Source organism: Hyaena hyaena, unplaced genomic scaffold (assembly GCF_003009895.1).
Source record: "Hyaena hyaena isolate Hyena2069 unplaced genomic scaffold, ASM300989v1 scaffold_34, whole genome shotgun sequence".
Taxonomy (NCBI): Eukaryota; Metazoa; Chordata; class Mammalia; order Carnivora; family Hyaenidae; genus Hyaena; species Hyaena hyaena.
In genome coordinates, this window is record NW_024080665.1 from 858855 (window position 1) to 883799 (window position 24945).

The following is a 24945-nucleotide window of genomic DNA, read 5'->3' on the forward strand; positions in this document are numbered from 1 at the left end:
TTAAATGTGAGATCTGAAACCATAAAAATCCTAAAAGAGAACATGGGCAGTAATTTCTCTGATATCAGCCATAACAACTTTTTTTTTTTTTTTTTTTTGGAGTGGGGAAGGTCAGAGGGAGAGAGAATCTTAAGCAGGCTCATGCCCAGCACAGAGCCCAATGTGGGGCACGATCTCATGACTGTGAGATCATGACCTGAACTGAAATCAAGAGTCAAATGCTTAACCAAATGAGCCACCCAGGTGCCCCTGAACGTTTTTTTAGGTATGTCTCCTATGGCAAGGGAAACAAAAGCAAAAACAAACTGCTAGAACTACATCAAAATAAAAAGCTTTTGGAAAGCAAAGGAAACCATCAACAAAAGAAAAAGATGGTTGTCCCTACTGAAAAAGATGTTTGTAAATGATATATCTAATAAAGTTTTAATATCCAGAAATAAATAAAGAATTCCTACAACTCAACCAAAAAAACAGTCCAATTAAAAAATGGGCAGAAGACCTGAATAGACATTATTCTATGAAGACATACAGATAGCCAGTCAACATGGATAGTCAGACCCATGGAGAGATACTGAGCATCACTAATGATCAGGAATATGTGACTATAAGCCACTATGAGGTATCACCTCACAGCTGTTGTAATAACTAAAATCAAGAACACAAGAAACGAGTGTTAGGATTTGGAGAAAAGAAAACCCTCAGGCACTGTTGGTGAGGATGTAAATTGGTACAGCCACTGTGGAAAACACTATGGAGGTTCCCCAAAAAATTAAAGACAGAAAAAACACATGACCCAATAGTTCCACTATTGAGTATTTTACCTAGGGAAAACGAAAACACTAATTCAAAAAGATAATGTGCATCCCTTAATGTTTATTGCGGTATAATTTCAGTAGTCAAGACATGGAAGCAACCTAAGAGTCCATCAGTAGATCAATGGATAAGGAAAAGGTGGTATATATACACAAAGGAATACTACACAGCCATAAGAAAGGATGATTTCTGCCATTTGAGGCAACATGGGTGGACCTTGAGGGTATTTGCTAAGTGAATTAAGTAAGACAGAGAAAGATAAATACCATATGATTCCACTCATAAATGGAAGGTAAAAAATGAATTAAAAAAAGCAGAAACAACAATAAATACGAAGAACAAACAGTTACCAGAGGAAAAGAGGGAGGGTGGGCAAAATGGGTGAAAGGGAGAGGGAGATACAGGTCTCCAGTTATGGAATTAGTAGGGCACGGGAATGATAAAGCATAGCATAAGGTAAACAGTCAATGTTATTGTTATTGTTGTAATGGGACAGATGGTAGTTATAAACATAGCATAATATATAAACTTGTCAAATCACTAAGTTTTATACCTGAATTTGATGTGATACTATAAATCAACTACACTAAAATAAAAATAGAAAAATGGTCAGATAAGTCTAGATCTTAAATAGCTGCTTTTCACTCAACCATTCCAAAAATGGGAAAGTTGTGCCATTTGAGATAAGATCTGGAATGATTATTATGGACATGCTGTGACACTTTATCATTACTTATGGAATGTGTTGAATTTACTTTGTTCTTTTATTGTTTTCTAGTCTTCATTTGCCACACTAGTATGTACACATCATGAGAGCAGGAACATTGCTTGTCTTTTTCATACTGTAACCCCATTATACAGTTGGTGCCAGATTTTTTAGAAGATGTAGCATAGAAAGATTTGTTAAATAAGTGGATGGAAAATCAGTTTTATAACAGTATTGTCAATGTTTTCTAACAGGCACATAAGATCATAAATTATTGCTTTCAGGTTAAAATTGGAATTGATAATTACTTCTTTCAAATGCATATTTTGTTGCTATCTTTTTTTTTTTTTAATGTAGAGCAGTAAAGCAAATTTGACAATATCTTTGTCACTTAATTTTATTTCCAAAATACAGATTTGTTCTTGGCGTTGAAGGCTGTGCCTCCACCATATGTGTTAAATAACTCCCATAAATTAGCTTTCAGGAACAAATAACAAAGTATAGTAGAATTTCAGTCCATTATTCTCTTTAAAGTTATTCATTTTTCTTTAAAAAAATTTTTTTTAAGTTTATTTATTTTGAGAGAGACAGAAACAGCATGAGTTGGGGAGGGGCAGAGAGAGAGGGAGACACAAAATGTGTAGCAGGCGCCAGGCTCTTAGCTGTCAGCACAGAGCCCAACATGGGGCTCAAACTTGTGAATTACCTGAGCTGAAGTCAGACGCTTAACCAACTGAGCCACCCAGGCGCCCCATACTATATCTATCTTAAGTGAATATTTGGTAGATTTGTACTGCTTTCAGGGTCATTTCATGATCTAATGTTACATTTGTGTGATATCCTGAACCAAGATATATACTTAGTCATGGTCCTTATCTAGGAAATTTCCCTTCTACAATAGGGAAAAGATAGCCAATCATAGGTAATAGTAGATCTCGGAGATTCATTGTTTAGAGGTGTTTTTACTCTGTGTTCCATGAAAAGCAAGGAAGAATTGGGGCTTAATGAGGGATTTAGATGAAGAAAGCCATATTTTAAAGTTGGGATAGAACCAGAATATGCACAAAAAGGAAGAAAATCTTCATTTTTTAGTTTTACTTAAAATTGAAAAGTTTTGTATGTATCATGTCATCTGCAAATAATGACAGTTGAACTTATTCTTTACCATATTGATACCTCTTATTTTTTAATTTTCTTGTCTGTTTCCTCTGACTAGGACTTCCAATACTATGTTGAACAAAAGTAGCAAAAGTGGACATTTTTGTCTTTTCCTCATCTTAGAGGAAAAGCTCTCAGTTTTTCACCACTGAGTATGATATAGCACTAAGTTTTTCATATTTGGGCTTTATTATTATGTTCCTTCTAAAACCACTTTATTGAAAGTTTTTATCATGAATGGATGTTGAATTTTGTCTCATGCTTTTTCTGCATCTATTGTACACTGTTGGTGGGATTGTAAATTTGTACAGCTGCTATAGAAAACAGTGTGGAGCTTCCTCAAAAAATTAAGAATAGAAATACCCTATGATTGGGGCACCTGGTGGCTCAGTCAGTTAAGTGTCTGACTCTTGATTTCAGCTCAGGTCATGATCCCAGGGTGATGGTATCAAGCCCCATGTAGGGCTCTGCACTGAGTGTGAAGCCTGCTTAAGATTCCCTCTCTCTCTACCCCTGCCCCTCTCCCTGCTAGTGCTCTCTTTCTCTCTCAAAGTAAAAAAAAAAAAAAAAAAAAAAAAAAAAAATACCATATGATCTAATAATTTCACTACTGGATATTTACCTGAAAATGAAAATACTAATTTGAAAAGACATATGCACCCCTATGTTTATTGCAGCATGATTTACAATACCCATGATATAGAAGCAACCTCAGTGTCCATTGTTAGACAAATGGATAAAGAAGATGTGGTATATACACAGAATGGAATATTACACAGCCATAGAAAAGAATGAGATTGTGCCATTTACACAGGGATAGACCTAGAGGGCATTATGCTAAGTGAAATAAGTCAGACTGAGAAAGAGAAATATCATATGATTTCACTCATATGTGGCATCTAAAAAAAATATGAAGAAACAAGAAGAATCAGAGCTATAAATACAGAGAACAAACTGATGGTTGCCAGAGGGGAAGAGGTGGAGGGATGGCCAAAATAGTGTAGGGGAGTCTGAGATACAGTCTTCCAGCTATGGAATGAATAAGTCACAGGAATAAAAGGCACAGCATATGGTCAATGATACTGTAATAGTGTTGTATTTGCTGAGCATAAGTTAACATATAAACTTGTGAATCCCTAAACCTATTGTAACATTGTATATCCACTATACTCAAATAAGAAAAAAAATGAAAAGTTTTCCTTTGATTATCTTGAGATTCTTGAATTCTGATAGATGTTCATTCAATTGTTATCATAATGGGAAAAGACTTGCTAAACTAGAATTTCTTTTCTTCCTAGGCGGCGATCATTAGTAGGGTTCAGTGTAGAATTGTGGCTTTAGATCTGCGAGGTCATGGTGAGTGATGTAGTTAATTAGTCACTAACTGATACATGTGTCATTCCCTTTGAATACTGTTAAATATTACAAGTTTCAGTGTGGCCACAGAATAACCTGGTCCATTCCATTTGGGTTCTTTGAGGGAAGTCTTAGTTTCCAAGTTTTACAAAAGATATTTTATAAATACATACACACATATATATTATTGTTTAGCTAAGAAAATGTCCTTTAATGTAACTAAATTCTGATGCTGATGATATATAAGGAATGTAAATAAATCTTTGCTAGGCTACTGGAGTTACATCTTCCTTAGGGTGCCCAACTATCAAGATGCATCTGTAACACAGAAAATCCTTGCTAAGCCCATCATACACAAGTCTGCATTTCATTCCCCAAAGTGAGATTTTTAAGAGAATATTGTTGCATTTATAATTTGTATTTGGGGAATTTTATTTTTTAAATATTTTCTTTTTAGGTGAAACAAAAGTCAAGAATTCTGAAGACCTGTCTGCAGAAACAATGGCAAAGTAAGTAATGTAATACTGTTTATACATCATCTGGCTGCCATTACTATTTTAAATAGTGGTATAACTATTTACTCTCCTAGTGAGACTGTTGTATAATAATTAGCATAGAGAAAATTTTATTTCTGTTGTTTTTCCCTGTATTTGGTGTCTCCTTAGTATTTAATCTTGAAAGAAACCTCTGTCTTGATGTATTCAGTGTTATGTCATCACATAAAGTACTAGAAAATTCCTTGAGATACAGTTTACGTTGTGTTGGCTTTTGCAAAATTTTCTTGTTGACAGAGTTGAATAGAACCTAGATATCTTTTGGGAACTTACGCTTGAAAAAGAGGTTTGTATACAAAAGACCCTGCCATGTAAGATGTTCTTAAAGTATCCTGCCCATGTTCTTTGTCGAATTTCCTTGTAAGACAAGAACAAGATATTGAAGAATTAATGAGGGCCTCAGTTGGTGGAGAATCTGACTTCAGCTCACATCATAATCTCATGGTTCTTGAGTTTGAGCTCTGTGTTGGGCTCTGTGCTGATGGTTCAGGGCCTAGAGCCTGCTTTGAATTCTGTGTCTCCCTCTCTCTCTACCCCTCCCATTCTTGCACTCTGTCTCTCTCTCTCTCTCTCTCTGTCTCTCTCTCTCTCTCAAAAATACACATTTTAAAAAAAGCTTTTTAAAAAGAAGAATTAATGATTCCCTGGGCCTCAAAGTATAAGATACTATAGTATATATAGTGGCCTCAAACCTGGTCATTCAGAACTGAAACTCATGTGGCCCTAGTTTTATTGTTATAGCAGGTGTTATTTGTGTGCTATCTGAGAGACTTTATTAAGTGTAAATTAAGCATTTATTAAGAGTAAATAATTTAATAAAGTTATTTGTTTTAATTATCCACATTATTAATTCTGTAGTGTAGATATTGTCCTTTTTCTTTTTTTAACCGATGAGGAAACTAACTCAGATAGATTGAATAACTAACTGTATGAGGTCACACAGTTAATAGACCAGAATTGTGATCACTCAACTATAGTGCCTGGCAGAGAGAGAGAAATAATAATATATGGTACCATTCCACTTAATGACCATATGCCTAAGAAACCATGAGAAGGGAGAGCTAAGAGAGCTGAGAGAACAACTGTTCTCTCAGTTGTTGTCTTTGTAATATGAGAACAATAAAGCCCAGAATAATCAAGCACGTTGGTGATACCTTATTGAAAGATTTGTGAACAATTTTTAAGGGATTCCTGACTGTTGCCAAATAGTGAAATATAGAGATTCACGACTGTTGACAAAAAGTGAAATACATCATCTAAGTGGCCAGGCTGCCAAAGGATTATGATGTCTTGGATGATGTTCTACAGGAATTTGAAGAATTGATTGAGGGAGGACTTTATGGGTACATTGCCTGACTGACATGTGTCAGTCTGAGACAATCAGGAAAGAAAAGTCACATAGTAATTTAAACAGGGAAAGTTTAGGGGCACCTGGGTGGCTCAGTCAGTTAAGTGTCCAACTTTGGCTCAGGTCATGATCTCATGGTTCATGGTTTCGAGCCCTACATCGGGCTCTGTGCCGACAGCCAGCTCAGGACCTGGAGCCTGTTTCAGATTCTGTATCTCTCTCTCTCTCTCTGACCCTCCCCTCCTCACGCTGTCTCTCTCTCTCTCAAAAATAAATAAAACATAAAAAAAAATAAACAGGGAAAGTTTAATATAAAGACTTATTAATTATAAGGGGGATTGGAGTAATGAAGAATTGGCTAATAAGAAATAACAAGAACAGGGGCTTAGTTAGTTGAGCATCCAACTCTTGATTTTGGCTCAGGTCATGACCTCAGGGTTATGGGATCGAGCTCCACATCGCATCTGGCTTTGCACTGAGTATGGAGCCTGCTTACGATTCTCTCTCTTTCTCCCTCTGTTCCTCTCCCCTGCTCGCATGCTTACTCTCTCTCTTCAGAAAAAAAAAAAGTAAAGAGAATGCTGAAGAATATATGTTTAATTAACTTGATTGTGGGAGTCATTTCACAGTGTATTCATATATCAAATTATCACACTGTACATTTTAAATATATTAGAAATTTTTTAGTCGGTTATACCTCAATAAAGCTGGAAATCTTTAAAAAAAAAAAAAAAAAAAAGGAAGACTATAAGAGTAGCAGATATAAGAAGCAGCCACTATCCCCTTGGGCTGATAGAGAACACTAATGGAAAAGGTTGAGATTCAGACCTTGTTGTAGAGGGCATGACTGTGGCTTACTGAAGGCAGAGAAGTCATTTGGGTGCCACCGTGGCAGAACTTGCCAGATATCTACCCTCTAGGGTGCAGGAGAAGCTGTTCACATGGAGTATCTCACCAGAGGCACTCTGCAACAAAATTACTGGGAGTGGTTCCAGAGAGCTGTTATACAACATAGTGTCTATCCTTAATAATGAGATAAAAGGAGGGTAGATATTATGTTAAGTGTTCTTACCACACACACACACACACACACACACACACACACAGAAACTTTTGTGTTAATTACCTTAATCATGGTGATGGTAACACAAGTGTATACATACACCCTAACTTACCAAATTATATACGTTAATTTACCATTTTTGTGTACCAATTTTGCCTCAGTAAGACTAGGGAAAAATTAGGCCTGCGGGGATGGTGTGCCAAAGAAGCCACCTGTGCTGCAGGATTTGGGCACTGGGGAAGCTGTATGTGCTATAGAGCTTCCCATGCTACATGACCTAGGTGCTAGAGTAGCACAGCCTTCAGGAGTTTAGGAATAATATGCACAGGAACCAGGAGCAAAAGCCTTTCTACAGTGTCTCTCCTGCGCCCTCTACTGATAAAGCTTAACATCATGCCAGCTGAAAAGGAAAAAATATTTAAAGGTCTCAGATCCAATTTTGGAGAACCTGCAAGGAAAGGTGAATTGGAGCTGAGAGATAATAAGTTGATAGCTGGCAAAAAAGGTAAAAAGAAAATAGATGATTAAAGCCATTCAGAATAGTTGAAGATGATTACCAAGAACCGGAAGAGCTAATAGTTAGATTCTTGCTGAAATAGTCAAAGCGATAACACATTTATATGATTTCTGAATTCAGTCACTCTGAAACAAAAATCTCAAAATGGGTATATATAATGGACAATTAATGGGATTTTCAAGTAGTACTGACAGCATGATTTTTGCCTGTGTATCAACTCAGAACCTCAACCCTACATAAAATGTAATTCCACTGAAAGTAGAACCAAGAATTGGTTCAGGTTGCTCTGATACCTTTTCTTCTACGTATGTGATATGCTCTATTACTTCTCAGGAAATTAACCCATTATTGATAAGTATGATAGAATTTCCTTTTAAAGCGTCTACCTAAATTGTGGCATATCCAGTTATAGGCTAGTTTTGAAGATAACATCTGCTACTTCATCTTTGTTTTATTTTTCTGGAACTTCAGAACATGTCTCAAAGCACTAATCTTGGTAGTTTAGCTAACTTGAGTAAGAATAAATTTCTCCTGGTAGTGGATGATCAAGTGATTGATCATAACCACCTTGTACCTGGATGAAATACACCTTTCCTATGCTTAGATGTATTATGGAGTTGGTTTGTTTCAGACCTTGTCCACCTTCATCACAGAACCCCTCCAGATCAGTTCCTGAATATTTTAGGGAGACATGAACTTAAATAATCTTATATAGCATCCTTTTATTTTGTTGTTACCAACCAAAAGTTTAGGTTTAAATTTAACTCAAAAGAATATTTTTAAACTGTTTTTTTTTTCACTTACAAAGTTGGGTGGCCTCCTTATATATCCCATTCAGATTGTCTGCAGGTGCTATAGCTACCCTATTCACATCTGTAATTGTTTTTACGAGATTTTTAAGATTAATTCCTTCTGAGGGACACCTGGGTAGTTCAGTTGGTTAGGCATCTGACTAACCAACTCTTGATTTCCACACAGGTCATGATCTCACAGTTTGGTGAGTTTGAGCCCCCATGTTGGGCTCTGTGCTGGCAGTGCAGAACCTGATTGAGATTTTCTCTCTCCCCCTCTCTCTGCCCCTCCCCAACTCATGCTGTGTCTGTCTCAAAAATAAATAAATAAACTTCATAAAAAGATTAATTCCTTCTGAAATAATTCGTAGCATTTACTTTTTCCATTCTAAATACTTTGGAGATAATTTTTCAAAAGGCTGTGTTCCCTGTATCCAGATCTACCCTATTTGGCTAACACTGTATGGGTGCTTGAGGTATACAATAACACTCAGCAACACAAAACTGTCTTTTGAAGTTAACTGACTCAGCCACTTCCAAAAGAAGACAGTAGAGCCAGTGGTCTCTAAAAATATAACATGCCTATCTATTGCTGTAGCAAAGAGGGCCTATCTGCAAATTAAACCCAAGTTCCTTCTTCAGTTCTCATTTTCAAAGCTTTAAGGTTTGACTTTGTTAACAGATCCACTCAATTAAAAACTAAGACAGAAGCCAATAAAAATTAGCTCTGAACATCTTTCTACTTTCTCAGAACATTGTACTTGCATTTATGTTCATATTTCAAACAACTTAGTTGACAAATTATAAGTAACAATTAACCTTTATATAGCATTTATACTTCTCAAAGTAGTTTTCATTCACTGTTTCAGATAATCTGGAATAGTAAATCATACTCTTTTTTTTTAGTAAATCATATTCTTATCTTCATCTTATAGATGTTGAAACTGAGAGATTAAATAACTAATTCAAGTCCACTAAAAAATAAAGTGGGTTTGCAGTTCATCTTGTGATTCTAAACTTTACTACATTATAATGCTTAATAAAATTGTTTTCTGTCTTATATCTGGGAAAATTGAGGGATAGAGCACTTAAATTATTTGTGCAGAGTTTCAAGCTTACATTTAAAATAAAAGTATATGAAAATCAGAAAATTTGGGTTCTTGGTCCCATTTATCAGAAGCGCTAAATCTGTGGCTACATGTATAGATACTGGAGCATGTTAAGAGATTTATATTGGTACATTTGCAAAATGGTCAGTAGACCTTTACAGTCTTAGGACTCTTAATTGCAGACTAAACAAGGAGTTAGGAAAGAAAATGATTTTTAGTGTTGTCAGAGAGCATTCCCCGCTTTTTTTCCTTCTCTTTGCAGGGATGTTGGCAATGTGGTTGAAGCCATGTATGGGGACCTCCCTCCTCCAATTATGCTGATTGGGCATAGTATGGGTGGAGCTATTGCAGTCCATACAGCATCATCCAACCTAGTGCCAAGCCTCCTGGGTCTCTGTATGATTGATGTTGTAGAAGGTAAGTTTTCTTAGTACTGACCAAATCAAAATCTTTGATTTATAAGAGATATCTATGGAAGATTATTATTACCTTATTTTAATTTATTGTTGATTTCTACTCATCTTGAACTATGTCCCTCTGTCTTTATGTCATTGTTTATGTTATTTTATGGCAAAGGCATTCTGAGTATTCTTTAACTGACATAAACGTTTTATTAGTTCCAGTTGTATAACATAATGATTCAATATATGTATAAATTATGAAATGATCACCACACTATGTGTAGTTAACATCCGTCACCGCACATAATAAATTATTTTTCTTGTGATGAACACTTTTAAGATCTACTCTCTTAGCAGCTTTCAAATATACAACATAGTATTGTTAAATATAGTCACTATGTGTTACATTATATCCTTAAGACTTATTTATTTTATAATTGGAAGTTTGTACCTTTTGACACCTTTACCCATTTCATCCATATGCCACACTATATAATCATTTCCCATGTCATCAGAACTCTTCGTAAATATCTTTTATGACTGTTTAATGTTTTGATTGTATCTATGTCCCATCATTTTATCTTATGTTAAAAAGAAGCTGCCATGTCTTTTATGACCCAACCTCAGAAGTCACACTATTACTTACACAAGTCAGCCCCTATTCAGTGTGGGAAGACTACACTAGGGAGTAAATATCAAGAGGCAAATCACTGGAGGCCATCTTGGAAGCTGGCTATCACATCACACTCTGAATTTTTTTTAAGTTGCATCTATTTTCCCCAAAACATCACTGAATCCTACCATCATTGAGGGCAGATGTACACAGCTGACCCAGTAAGTGTAAATGTTTAGACTATGTTAAATGCTGTGGTTAAAATATTTGTTTAACATTATGTGGAAACTAATTTGACAATAAACTATTTGTAAAAAAAAAAAAAAAAAAGCCCCTCTGGAAAACAGTGTGGAGGTTCCTCAGGAAACTAACAATAGAACTCCCCTATGACCCAGCAATAGCACTGCTAGGAATTTACCCAAGGGATACAGAAATGCTGAGGCATAGGAGCGCATGTACCCCAATGTTCATAGCAGCACTCTCCACAATAGCTAAAACATGGAAGGAGCCTAAGTGTCCATCAACAGATGAATGGATCAAGAAGATGTGGTTTATCTATACCATGGAATACTACATGGCAATGAGAAACAATGAAATCTGGCCATGTGTAGCAACATGGATGGACCTTGAGGGTGTTATGCTGAGCGAAATAAGTCAGGCAGAGAAGGACAAATATCATATGTTTGCACGTATAGGAGGATTAAGAGGAACTTGACGGAGGAAAAAGGGGGAGAAGAAGGGCGGAAATGGTGGGGGAAAGGGAGAGAGGCAAACCATGAGAGACTCTTGCATGCTGACAAAAACTGAGGACTGATGGATGTGGGGGGGAGGGGGGATGGGCATGGAGGAGGGCACTTTGGGGATGAGCACTGAGTGTTATGTGGAAACTAATTTGACAATAAACTATTTGTAAAAAAATATTTGTTTAACATCTAGGTACAGCCATGGATGCACTTAATAGCATGCAGAATTTCTTACGTGGTCGTCCTAAAACCTTCAAGTCTCTAGAGAATGCCATTGAATGGAGGTAACCCACAACTCTACTGTCTATATTTTAAATGTTAGATTCTAACTCTCCTTTTTCATCAGCTCAGGCACCAAGTTCAAAGGAATAGTTCAGTTTCCAAGCCTTAGCTTTATTACAGTATCATATGTGGAAACATTTATGTAAAGAGCAGAATTATTTTTAATATTTTAAATGTTTCACATTTGTCCCAGTTGTCTAAAATCCACCCTTTTGATAATACACTATAGTGCCTCCTACAATTTTAATAATTCTGGATTATCTCCTATCTAGCTATTTCCATTTCTGAGGTAGGAGTTTAGACTAAATGAGACTCTGAGGTCTTTTCTACTTCTGATGTTTCATGGTTCTAGATTCACTTTATGTATTCCAGAGAAAATGGTGGAGAAACAGAGGATGGGCATAAGTTACTTTCTCAGTTTTTATTTGGGTTTTGGGTAAATAAAAACCATCTGGGTAAATAGTTTTCATAAAAATCACTGACAGAATTGGCTATGACTGCCACTAAAGTAAGGGCTGTTTTGTCACTGATTTGTTCATTAATTGAATCAATTATGTGATTAAATATTTATTAAATACTTCGTGCTAAAGGATGAAATTTCAGAAATGAGTAAAACACTGTCTCTCCCCCAAGGAAATCAATCTTAGGATAAAATATCTTTAGTATCCTCTCTTCCTACCTCTTCAAAATCCATCTCTAGTTCCTTTCCCAGAACCCTTTCTCTGACTCCTCCAAACCAATCAGATTATTCCCTCAGTCAAATTGCTAGAGACCTCTATTTTATATTGTATTGTTTACCTCTTAAGTCTTCTAATCCTCCCCTAACGGATATGCTGATATTGTTAACTTTCATTTCTGTGAACATTCTGTAGGAAGAACTTTAAGACAGATTCTTAAGGGCAGAAGCTCTCCTCTATTTCTTTGGTACTTTCACACAGCATACAACATACTGCATACTGCCTTAGCAGGCAGAACATATCTGTTCACTGAATCAAAGAAATCAACTGGAAATTAAGGACCTGGTAAATAGGTCCTAGGTAGTTTTTCTAAGAGAGAGGGTTTCATGCTAAATATGGCCTACCAAAATGATGTTTGTGTTTGGTGAGGTTGCTTCTATCTCTCCTTGCTCACTGAGGTGCAGGATTCCTGTTCTCTCAGTAGCACCAAAGATCTCTCCATCTTTGGCAACCACAGCATTTCAGAATGCAGCTGCTGCCAGTTCAGCATGTACCCAGGACACCCTGCCTTCTTCCCCAGGAACAACCAGTGAGAAAATTATCCCAAATAACTTATTATTTTTCTTTAAATGTTTATTTATTTTGAGAGAGAGAATGCCATCATGGGGAGAAGCAGAGAGAGAGAATCACAATCAGGCTGCACACTATCAGCGCAGAGCCTGATGTGGGGCTTGGTCCCTTGAACCATGAGATCAAGAGTCAGACACTTAACCGCCTGAGCCACCCAGGCACTCTCTGCCAAAAAGCTTTTTAAATTTATTCAGTAAACTTTGGTTTTTCAGTCCCTAAGATGCGTCAGTACCTAATTTAAGAACTGGGGCTAACTCAGGCTTAGTTTCTATCATCCAAAAACTGGGATTGTGACCTGAGGTGAAATCAAGAGCTGGACACTGAACCAGCTGAGCCACCCAGGCTCCTTTTTTTAAAATTTTATTTGAGAGAGAGAAAGAGACCACCCTCTTTTATCTTCCACCTAATCTTTTTTCTCCTGTCTAGGCAGGACATTTGGGGAGCTTTCTTTAACCTCTTCATTCACAATAAAGTGATTCCTTTGAACCTTGCCTTTATTATACCAAAACTATCTATGTTTCTTTCTCCCCCCTGAATTAGATGCTTCTTGAGCATAGGCCTGGTACATAGTATCCTCCTGGTAAATATTTGCAGAACTGAAATGACTTAAATGTCTGTCCCTAATTTTTACTACTTGGCTTGTAGCCATAATAACCAGTTAGGAAGTAGTGGTTATCTCCATAGTAAGCTATATTGGTAAATACAGCTTTGTAGTAAGTTCCACAGAATGTGCAGAATTATTCGTTCGACCCTAGTGACATGATAAGATGGATGCTAAATAACCTCTTTCCCTTCTAACTTTTCTAGCGTGAAGAGTGGTCAGATTCGAAATTTGGAGTCGGCCCGTGTCTCAATGGTTGGCCAAGTCAAACAGTAGGTCATATTTTTTCCCTGTTGGGCTGGTTAGAGACTGAAACATGGTGAGGGAATTACAGATTGCGTTTTATTATACACTTGTCCTCCCATCCTGAATGCCTTTATTATTTTAGATAATTTTGACAAAGGAGCTCAGTTGGGCTAACTGCATAGCTTTTCTATTCTTTTTCTTTTCTTTCTTTCTTTCTTTTTTTGTTTTGAAGAAATCCCAAAGCCTGTATAATACAGGATTACCTTATTAATATAATTCTGTGTGTTGAAAGGTGGAAGAATCCCAAAGAATGGACATTAAAAGTTAAGTGTCTACTCCAGTGCTAGAAGTGATCATTTTATTCTGGTAATAGTCTCCTTCTTAGTCAAACCTGATTGTGAGGAAATTACCGTAACAAAGCTTTTGCATAACCTGAGTGAAAGCCAGATTCTAAGGCTTAACTAAGAATATTTAGCCCAACTGATATTCTTGGATAGGGTTACATGAATCCTGGGTATTGCTATGTAGTCACAAAATAAACTTTAGATGAATTGAGAAAATGTTGCCCAAGAGAACAACAGGGAGCCCAAGAGTTGATGAAAATGAGCTGGCTACAAGGTATTTTATATACACCCTCTCAATTTTAAAACTACATTATGGAAATTTTCAAACATACAAAAGTAGAATAATATAATGAACCCCACTGTACACATTGCCTATTTTCAAATTTTTTTAATGTTTTATTTATTGCTGAGAGAGAGAGAGAGACAGTGTGAGCAGGGGAGGGTCAGAAAGAAAGAGGGAGACACAGAATCTTAAGCAGCCTCCAGGCTCTGAGCTAGCTGTCAGCACAGAGCCCGACGTGGGGCTCGAACCCACAAGCCATGAGATCATGACCTGAGCCAAATTTGGACGCTTAACCAACTGAGCCACCCAGGTGCCCCCACATTGCCTATTTTCAACAATTACTCATGGGCAGTCTTGTTTCATCTGTCCCCTGTTTATTTACCCTAAGCACAAAATCATACCAAGATTTCAGTATATCCTAAATGGCAAGGACACTTCAAACAGTCACAGTACTGGGGTGCCTGGGTGGCTCAGTGGGCTAAGCATCCGACTTCGGCTCAGGTCATGATCTCGCAGTTCATGGGTTCGAGCCCCACATTGGGTTCTGTGCAGGCAGCTCAGAGCCTGGAGCCTGTTTTGGATTCTGTGTCTCCCTCTCTCTCTGTTCCTCCCCCTCTCATACTCTGTCTCTCTCTCTTTCAAAAATAAATAAAACTATAAAAAATTTTAAACACAATCACAGTACCATTATCACACCAAAAAAAAATAAATAGTTCCTTAATGTCATCAAATGTCTATTCAGTATTTCGTGAAGAAGTTATATGGCTTATATTCAGGTAGTTCAGTGATTATAAAATTTTACTTAATATGTAAATTTAAGTGATGTCTTCTCTTAAAATATATAAACTCGTGTATATATAGTGTATGTTTTAATTGTCACATAGATATCAGATGGAACCTTCCTACCCTTGAACTATGTGAAATTCTCTTGAAAACTCCTAATTATAGCTGTGGAACTAAACCACATATTGTTTCTTTGTTATACTACTTTGACCCTAGATGTGAAACTTGACACCTCAAGTCCCATAGAAAACCCCCAACTTGACAAAATATTTTGTGAACATACACTTTACTGAGATTGGTAGAGCAGACAGGGAAGACAAGTTATCACTGTTAAAAATCCACCACTGGGGGCACCTGGGTGGCTCAGTCAGTTGAGTGTCCGACTTTGGCTCAGATCATGATCTCACAGTACATGAGTTCGAGCCCTGTGTCGGGCCCTGTGCTGAGTTTGGATCCTGCTTCAGATTTTGTGTCTCCATCTCTCTCTGATCCTCCCTTGCTCATGCTCTGTCTCTGTCTCTCACAAAAGCAAAATAAACATTAAAAAAAAATTTTTTTAAAGTCCACCACTGGATTCATCTGTCTCTTTTTATCTTGTTCTCTGTCCTCTTCTCCATTCACTCTCCCTTTCAAGGACAAAATAACAAATTCTCCTTTATCATTCAGAACAGACCTTAGCACTAGCTGCTAGGGATCTTTACCTTTAATATTGTCAGTGTACTTTTTCCAACAAGTTCTTTCTTTTTTTTTTTTTTTTTTAATGTTTTATTTATTTCTAGGAGAGAGAGAGAGACAGCGTGAGCAGGGGAGGGTCAGAGAGAGAGGGAGTCACAGACTGAAGCAGGCTCCAGGCTCTGAGCTGGCAGTCAGCACAGAGCCCGACGCGGGGCTCGAACCCACGAACCGCGAGATCATGACCTAAGCGAAAGTCGGCCGCTTAACCGACTAAGCCACCCAGGTGTCCCAACAAGTTCTTTCTAAAAGGAATTATGGTACCAGCTGGTCATATAATAATAATTCTACCTAATTATATAAGAGAGATTGCTTTTTAGAGGGAAAACAACAGCAGTAATTGGCTGGATCAGATGTTCTAATCTCCAAGGTTCAGCTGCCTATGGTTATTATAATTGCGTTTCTATTAGGCAATTAAAAGTGGGGGCTTTTTACCATTCTGTTTGAGCTTTGTTCTACTGTAAGCAGGGTACAGTAGAAAAGTACCATGCTGTCATGTTAACTGGGCTTCGATTTGCCTTCCAGCTTCATGTACTAATGAACTAGGTGATCTTGGACGATTTTTTTTTTAACTTTTCAGGGCTATCTCAGGATTTTTTGAGAACTGTATAAGATAATGCCAGAAAAACTCTTGCCATCATGACTCAGGAAATAGTTACGCCCTTCTGTGGGTCTGTATCAGTGCAAGAACTGGAAACCAGTACTCAGAGTATAGTCATACATTAGCCATGACCTTCTACAACCCTAGTCTACTTCTGCATATTTTTAAATGCACGTTTTTCACATCCTCCTCCTAGAAGCATTGTCAGTTATAACTGATATTTGATTGTAAAAGACCATAAATATCAGTATCTCTGAGATAATTTGTATATAAGAGAGAGATATATAATAGCACTTTTTTAAAAAAAAAAAAACAAACCTAGGTGTGAAGGAATTACAAGTCCAGAAGGCTCAAAATCTATAGTGGAAGGAATCATAGAGGAAGAAGAAGAAGACGAAGAAGGAAGTGAATCAGTAAACAAGAGGAAAAAGGAGGATGACACGGAGGTAAGTGAATGCCAGCATTCTTGGAAGGATGGGGTATAGAATAGTCAGTGTGGGGGGGGGGGGGGGGAAGGGAAGGTGACATGTCCGTTTTACTCACCATTCGATGTTTTAGGGAGCGAAGATGTTATAATAGATATTTAGGTTAACTATAGGATATAAGACACTTGCTGATAGCTCTGACAAATTGGAACATAAAACTTCATAGTATATACCCTACCCTCAAACAGCTTGCTCTCTCATCAGGCTTTTTCTCACCTCGGTACTTCTATTCCTGAGGTTTATCTCATGAGACAGTCTCATTTCCTACTGGTCTACGCTAAGCCCATCAGATCCTACTTACCTTTCAAGGTGTATCTCTTCAGGGATGTTTTCTGACCTCATTTTATATCAGTCCCTCTCCAGAATAGCACTGAAAGTCTGTATGACATAACACTCTTTTCTGAAGTTGTGGCTGAGTCATAGAATTGGTTTTCATAAACCACATTAAAAGATAACTTGTCTTCTGTAGTCAACTCTAGAATGCAGATTCAGTGTCCTCTAATTTTATAAGAATTGTCTCCCAACAATATAACCTGTGTATTTCAAACACAGGATCTGATATTCCATATGAATTTCCTCATCATTTAGCTTGGGGTTGTTTGCATAGCAAGTGTTCTGTGAGTACTTGTTGACCACTTGATTTGAGGATAATAGTGGGAAAGGGTACTTTTTTCTTGGAAGTGGTTGGTGAGCATAAGCAGGACTTTCTGGGATGGATTATAAAAGTTTTACTAATGGCAAGTAATGGACTTGGTATACACCACCTATCCCTTTACCTTTGGAGATGCTACTATTAGCAAGGAAGAGAGTACATTGACCCCTGAACAAATGGGAGTTAGGGACACTGACCCCCACACTGTTTAATCCAATTATAACTACTGACTACCCAAAAACTTAATTACTAATAGCCTACTATTAACCAGAAGCCTTACCAATAATATAAACACTTAATTGGTTAACAGTTAATTGGTACATAATTTATATATTTATGTTTCAAATGCTGTATTCTTACAATAAAGTAACCAAAAGGAAATGTTACTAAGAAAACCATGAGGAAGAAAAAATACATTTACAGTACTGTCCTGTTTTCAGTGAAAAAATCTGCATATAAATGGACCTGTACAGTCCATACCTATATTGTTGAAGCATCAACTGTGTGTTCATTAAACAGTATTTTTAATTTAATGAGATTCTTTCTGTCATCCTTAAGATCAATAAATAATTTGTGGTACCTCTTTGGAGTTTACAAAAACATAAATAATGCATGATTAATTTGCCTTCCCTACCCTGTGTGAGGTGAAGGGAGATCTTTTCTCCCATGTTAACAGTGCAGAAACAGACTCAGAGGTGAAGAGACTTGCCCAAGGCAATCAAGTGATATTTAGTAGATTTGAAACTCTGATACAAACTGTCAGTTACTTTTTGTCTTTTATGTGCTGCAAGTTATACTAAGTGCATCACATTTATCATCCTGAGTTCTCATTTTAGCTCTGCATTATAGATATTTTCAATGTTTTACAACTCAGGTACTGATACTTGCCTACAGTCACATGTAAATGTTAGTACTAAAACACACCCAGATCCTCTGATTTTTAACTCCAGGTCATATTTTCTCCGTAATTTTTGTAAGTCCAGTTATATGGAGTTTAATAAACTCCAGCAATTTTATTAGGAGGGCAGACTGAGACACATCAGGCAATAAGAAATATAGCTAAAACAATCTACGCTCGAGGAAGGACACAAACCCCAAACAGAAACTACTTCTTGCAACTAGTATATCTGTAGATCCTGGAGATCTAATGCACAGCATAATAATTATAGGCAATAATACTGTATTATAAGTTGCTAAGAGACTAGGTTTTAATTGTTCCTAGCACAAAAAAGAAATGACAATTGATATGATAGAGCTGTTAACTATCACTATGGTGTTATAGTACTGCAATATATAAATGTGTTAAATCAACACATTGTACATCTTCAACCTACACAATGTTATATATCAATTATCTCTCAATAAAGAAAAATAAAATGATGGAGAAAATGTTAATGCAAATTAAACTCAGTGACTACAACACAAACAGCTACAGCTTCTAAAGTATGGTAGCCAGGAACCATGTAGAGCCCCTCTTAGGGGCATCTCTGTTACATATAATATAAAAAGTGGTGTTTGAAATGATCCTGAGACATACATAAGAGTTCTATTGCATCCATTTTGGTGCGTAAAAGAAGGAAGACAAGGTATACATTGGTGGTGGGGAGTGATGTCTAATACAAAATGATTAAAATACAGAAAAGAAGACGGAAACTTTAATCTTTGATCCTTAAAGGAATAAACTTCATTTGTTCAGGAGGTATTCCTTTATGTACAAACCTCTCTTTTTTAAACTGCTTTACTGAAAGGCAACTCACCCTAAGTATACAATTCAGTGGTTTTTAGATAGATTGTGCAACTATCACAATCTAATTTGAGAACATTTTCGTCACTTGTAAAAAAACGCCATACCTGTTTGCAGTTGCTTGCCATTTCTCCTCAACCTTCCCACCCTAGGCATCCACTAATCTACCTTCTGTCTCTGTAGATTTGCCTAATCTAGACATTTAATATAAATGGAATCATTAATATGTAGTCTTGTGACTGGCTTTTACCTTAGCATAATGTTTCCAAGGTTCATCCATGTTGTAGCGTGTATTAGAACTTCATTCCTGTTTATAGTTGAATAATATCCCTTTATATGGATAGACCACAATTTTTATCCATTCCTCGGTTAATGAACGTTTAGATTGTTTTCACTTTTTTGTCTGTTCTGAATAGTGCTGGTACGAACATTTGTGTACAAGTTTTTGTGTGGACATAGGTGTTTGGTTTTTTTGGGTGTACACCTACAAGTGAAATTGCTGGATGCTAACTCTGTGTTTAATCATTTGAGAAATAGCCAGATTATCAAAATTCCTACACTTTATATTCCCACCACCAGTGAATGGGTTGTTTTTTTTTTTTTTTAATATCCTTGTTAGCATTTGTAATATTGTCTCTTTTTGATTATAGCCATCTTAGTGGGCATGAAGTAGTATCATTGTGGTTTTGATTTACATTTTCCTGATAACTATTGACGTTGAGCATCTTTTCATGGGCTTACTGTCCATTTTCTCTGGAGAAATGTATATTCAGATTGCCCATTTTTCAATAGGGTATTTTCCCTTTTTATTATTGAATAGTGTTCTTCATATATTCTAGATATAAGTCCCTGATTTGCAGATATTTTCTCCAGTTAGATTGTCTTTTCATGTTCTTGATGGTGTTCTTGGAAGTACAAAAGTTTGTGAAGAAATTCATTTTATCTAGTTACTATTTTGTTGCATCATATCCACGGTTTTGCCTAGCCCAAGGTCACAAAGATTTATGTGTATGTTTTCTTCTAAGAGTTTTCTAGTTTTAGCGCTTATATTTAGATCTATGATCCATTCTGAGTTAATTTTTGTATATAGTATGAGGTTGGGGGTATAACTTCATTCTTTTGTGCATTCTTTTGCTGTCTCAGGGATCATTTGTTGGTAAGACCCTTCTTTCCCATTTACTTGTCTTGCATTGTTGGAAATCATATGACCATAAATGCCAGACTTTCTCTCTGGACTCTTAGTTCTGTTCCATTGATATATATGTCTATCCTTATAAGCAAGTACATACACAGTCTTCATTATTGTAGCTACGTAGTAAGTTTCGAAATTGGGAAGGGTAAGTCTTCCAACTTTGTTTTTCTTTTTCAAGATGATTGAAATCCCATATTCTTAAGATTTTGGTGTTTTGATTACTTGTTATATGCCAGACTATGTTCCTATTGTTTTACATACATGAGTATTTTTAGTTCATCTCTACAACAATCCTTTGAGATTTTGTGTTGCCCACTTTATAACTAAGAAAACAGGCTTGAAGAAGTTAGGTAACTTTCCCAAGGGACCCACTGGGAATTAGTTGATGATGGAGCCGGGATTTGCATAAAGTCAGGTCTGGCTGACACAAAGCCTGTTTTCTTAAATTCTTTTCAAGTGAGGTGTTCTGAAATAATGCAAAGCCTGTGGCTGATGCCCTTGTGTGGAGAACCGCCTCCTGCCCAGGTGAACATATGAGGAAAGTTGGTAGCCAGCTTTCTGCTTCTCCTATCCATCAATTAGATCTCACTACATTGACCTGGGTGGTTTTTTCTTTTTTTTTTTCTTTCTTCAAGTTTTTATTTAAATTCCAGTAGTTAACATACAGTGTAATATTACTTTCTGGTGTAAAATTTAGTGATTCATCACTTACATTTTATAGCCCGTGCTCATCCCAAGTGCCCTTCTTAATATCAATCATACATTTAACCCATCCGTCTGCCCTCCCCTCCAGCAACCCTCAGTTTGTTCTCGATAGTTAAGAGTCTATTTTCTGGTTTGCCTTCTTTCCCCCCGGTGTTCATCTGTTTTGTTTCTTACATCAGTCTGTTTTATTACCATTTGTCAGAGATCTAAACTAAACTAGCTTTATGATCCAGCTCTCCAGAGAAAAGATTTATTATTATAACCCTAAATACAGGAGCAACTCTAATTTCACCCAGATTTTTAATTTTTACATTTTTAGGACTTAAGATGAACTCCTTTTTAAAACTTTTCTTTTATAATTTTACTATTTCTTGGAAGTTCCCTTACCTTTAATTTGTCATTTGCATATCAAGTGCATTATGCATTTAGGAGGGTCTTGCTGTCTCTAACTGTGGAAGTCTATTAGAAATAGCTCATAAATGGGAAGTGTTGCACATGCAGCACGTTAGTGAGAGCTGGAAGACCCAAGTTTCCTGACTACCCACCCAGTGATCTTTTTCTTTCTTTTTTTATATTTTGGTTAAAAAAAAAAAAAAACACATAACATAAAATTGACCACCTTAATTTTTTTTTTTTTTTTTTTTTAGTGCGCAAGCAGGAGAGAAGGGCAGGAGAGACAGAGAGACAAAGAGAGAGACAGAGAGAGAGAGACAGAGAGAGAGCTGATGCAGGGCTCCATCCCACTACTCTGGGATCATGACCTGAGCCAAAATCAAGAGTTGGATGCTCAACTGACTGAGCTACCCAGGTGCCCCACCACCTTAATCATTTTTAAGTGTATAGTTCAGTAGTGGTCACACTGTTGTGAAACAGATCTCCAGAACTTTGTCATCTTGCATATCTGAAACTCTATACTCATTAAACAATTTCCCTCACCCCCCACATACCTACCATTTTACTTTCTGTTTCTATGAATTCCACTACAATAGATACCTCATAGAAGTAGAATCAGTGTTTCTCTTTTTGTAACTGGCTTATTTCAGTTAACATAATGTCCTCAAGTTTCCTCTATGTTGTAGCATGTGACAAAACCTCCTTTTTTTAAAGCTAAATAATATGTAATACATTTGTTTATCCGTTCATCCATCAGTAGACATTTGGATTTACACCGACTGTTGTGACTAATGTTGGTATGAATATGGCTCTGCAAATATCTCTTCAAGACTGTTTTCACTTCTTCTGAAGTGAGATTGCTGGATCATATGGTAGTTTTATTTTTAGAGTAATTGCTATGCTGTCTTCATAGTGGTTGTACCATTGTGTAATCCCACCAACAGTGCCCTAGGTGTTCCAGTTTCTCCACATCCTTGCCAACACTGGTTATTTGGTCTTTTTTGAAAATAGTCATCCTAATAGGTACAAAGTGATATCTCATTGTGATTTTGATTTGCATTTCCCTGATGATTAGTGACGTTGAGTATCTTTTCATGTACTTATTAGCCATTTGTAGATCTTCTTTGGAGAAATGTCTGTTCATGTCCTTGGCTCATTCTTTTTTTCAGATTTTTTTTTTGTTGTTGTTGTTATTCAGTTGTAGGTGTTCTTTATATATTCTGAATATAAACCCCTTATCAGATATATGATTTGTAAATATTTTCTCCCATTCTGTTCAATATCTTTTCACTGTTGATTGAGTTCTTGATGCACAGAAGTTTTTTAAGTTTGATATAGTCCATTTATCTACATCAAAGAAATCATTGTCAAATTCAATGTCATGAAAAACTATATGAAGCTTACTTCTTTGTTTTCTTCTAGAAGTTTTATAGTTTGAGGTCTTACATTTAGGTCTTTGAATTAAATTTGTATATTGTTCAATTTCATTATTTTGCATGTGAATATCCAATTTTCCCAACACCATTTGTTTAAAAAAACTATCCTTTCTCCATTGAATCATCTTGGACCCTTGTCAAAGATCATTCAGCCATATATGTGAGAGTTTATTTCTGGGCTCTCTAGTGTATTCCATTGGTCTCCTTGTCTTTAGACCAATACCATACTATTTTGATTACTGTGGCTTTGCAGTATGTTTTGAAATTAGAGAAAATGAGTCCTCCAATTTTGTTCTTTTTCAAAATTGTTTTGGCTGTTTGGGGTCCCTTGAGATTCCATATGAATTTTTCTATTTTTGTAAAAATGTCTTTGGGATTTTGATAGGGATTGTTTCGAATCTGCAGATTGCTTTGGGTGGTATGGACATCTTAACCATCCAGTGATCTCTAATACAGTATGTTGCTGCCTCATGTTCACTTCTAGATTTTCATATTGTGGTTGCTTCAGTATGCCAGTTATTTATTTAAGTTATAATATTTCAAATTTTCAGTGATCCAGAAAAGTATAGAGATTCATTTATTTGTTCAGCTTATATTTGATGAGTGCATACTTTATGCCTGTCTACTATATATCAGGATTTAACACACACACACACACATTTTTTTAATTCAAGTTATTTAACATACAGTGTAGTCTTGGCTTTAGGAGGGATTCATCTCTTACATATGACAGCCAGTGCTCATCTTGAAAAGTTCCCTCCTTAATGTCCATCACGCATCTCCCCACCCACCTCCTCCTTTCCAGCAACCCTCAATTAGTTCTCTGTATTTAAGTATCTCCCTCTCTGTATTTCTTATTTTTCCTTCCCTTCTCCTAGGTTAACATATATTTTATAATATTTGAGTCAGGTTTCCTTTTTCAGATTACTATTGCCAGAACATTATGTCATTGTTGTTAATCAAAATATAAGAAAAAATGCTCTACCAACAAATCAATGTATTTTCCCTTTTCCCTTCCAGTTCCTTCCCTCCATGTACCACATTTTTAGTAATCCTCATTTAGATGACATGTTATACCCTGCTTCTTTCTCTTTATATAAGCATTTTTTTCATACTGCACTGTGCTTTTGTAATTATCCTTTTGATAGATTTTTTTTTTTGTCAGTTAGATATAAGAGAGGCTCCGTCTTGGCTCTACCATTTACTAGCTTTGTAACTTTAAGAAAGTTTCCTAAATTCACTGAAATTAATAGAAGTAAAAAGTAAACTTCTAGTTATTTAAACATGGGAATTACAGCGATAACCTATTATCACAAGACTGTTATAATTGATTAAGTGTATGTGAAAATGGGCCATAGTAGGCCCTTAAGTGCTAGTTTCCTTCCCTTTCCTTTTCCCAGGGACCTAGTTATTATCCTGTTCCACCAGGGGTTGCCCTCGGAGACTCAGAACTTGTTCTTATTCCTGCAGACCAAGAAAGACCATCCATACACTTGGAGAATTGAACTGGCAAAAACAGAAAAATACTGGGATGGCTGGTTCCGAGGCTTATCCAATCTCTTTCTTAGTTGTCCTATTCCTAAATTGCTGCTCTTGGCTGGTAAGTGCGTATGTGTATGTATTAGCTCTGGCTGCCGTAACAAAATATTATAAATTGGGTGCTTAAGCAGCGAATTTATTTTCTCACAGTTCTGAGATCAGGGTACCAGCACAGTCAAGTTCTGGTGGGAGCTTTCTTACTGGCTTGTGGACAACTGTTTTCTCACTGTGTCCTTGCAAGGCAGAAGAGAGAGAGAGAGCAAGCTCTCTGGTGTTTATTCTTAAAAGGATATTAATTCTGTCATGTGAAAGCCCTACCCAAATGACCCCATTTAACCTTAATTACTTCCTCATTTGACCCTAATTATTTCTATATCTCCAAATGTGGTCATTTGGTGGATTAGGGCTTCAGGGTACAAACTAGGGGGAGGAGGACACAGTTCAGTCC

General features: G+C 36.5%; 1 protein-coding gene across 3 annotated transcripts in view; it reads left to right on the forward strand.

The window, feature by feature from the left end:
- PPME1 (protein phosphatase methylesterase 1) overlaps positions 1 to 24945 on the forward strand; it is a 71627-nt gene that overhangs the window by 39323 nt on the left and 7359 nt on the right. For all 3 annotated transcript variants that reach the window (XM_039228779.1, XM_039228778.1, XM_039228780.1), the window contains 7 exons: positions 3976 to 4033; positions 4491 to 4542; positions 9678 to 9832; positions 11366 to 11456; positions 13569 to 13634; positions 16674 to 16797; positions 24429 to 24558. In XM_039228779.1, the coding sequence (XP_039084710.1) occupies positions 3976 to 4033; positions 4491 to 4542; positions 9678 to 9832; positions 11366 to 11456; positions 13569 to 13634; positions 16674 to 16797; positions 24429 to 24558 (676 nt within the window). The remainder of the gene's footprint in view (positions 1 to 3975; positions 4034 to 4490; positions 4543 to 9677; positions 9833 to 11365; positions 11457 to 13568; positions 13635 to 16673; positions 16798 to 24428; positions 24559 to 24945) is intronic.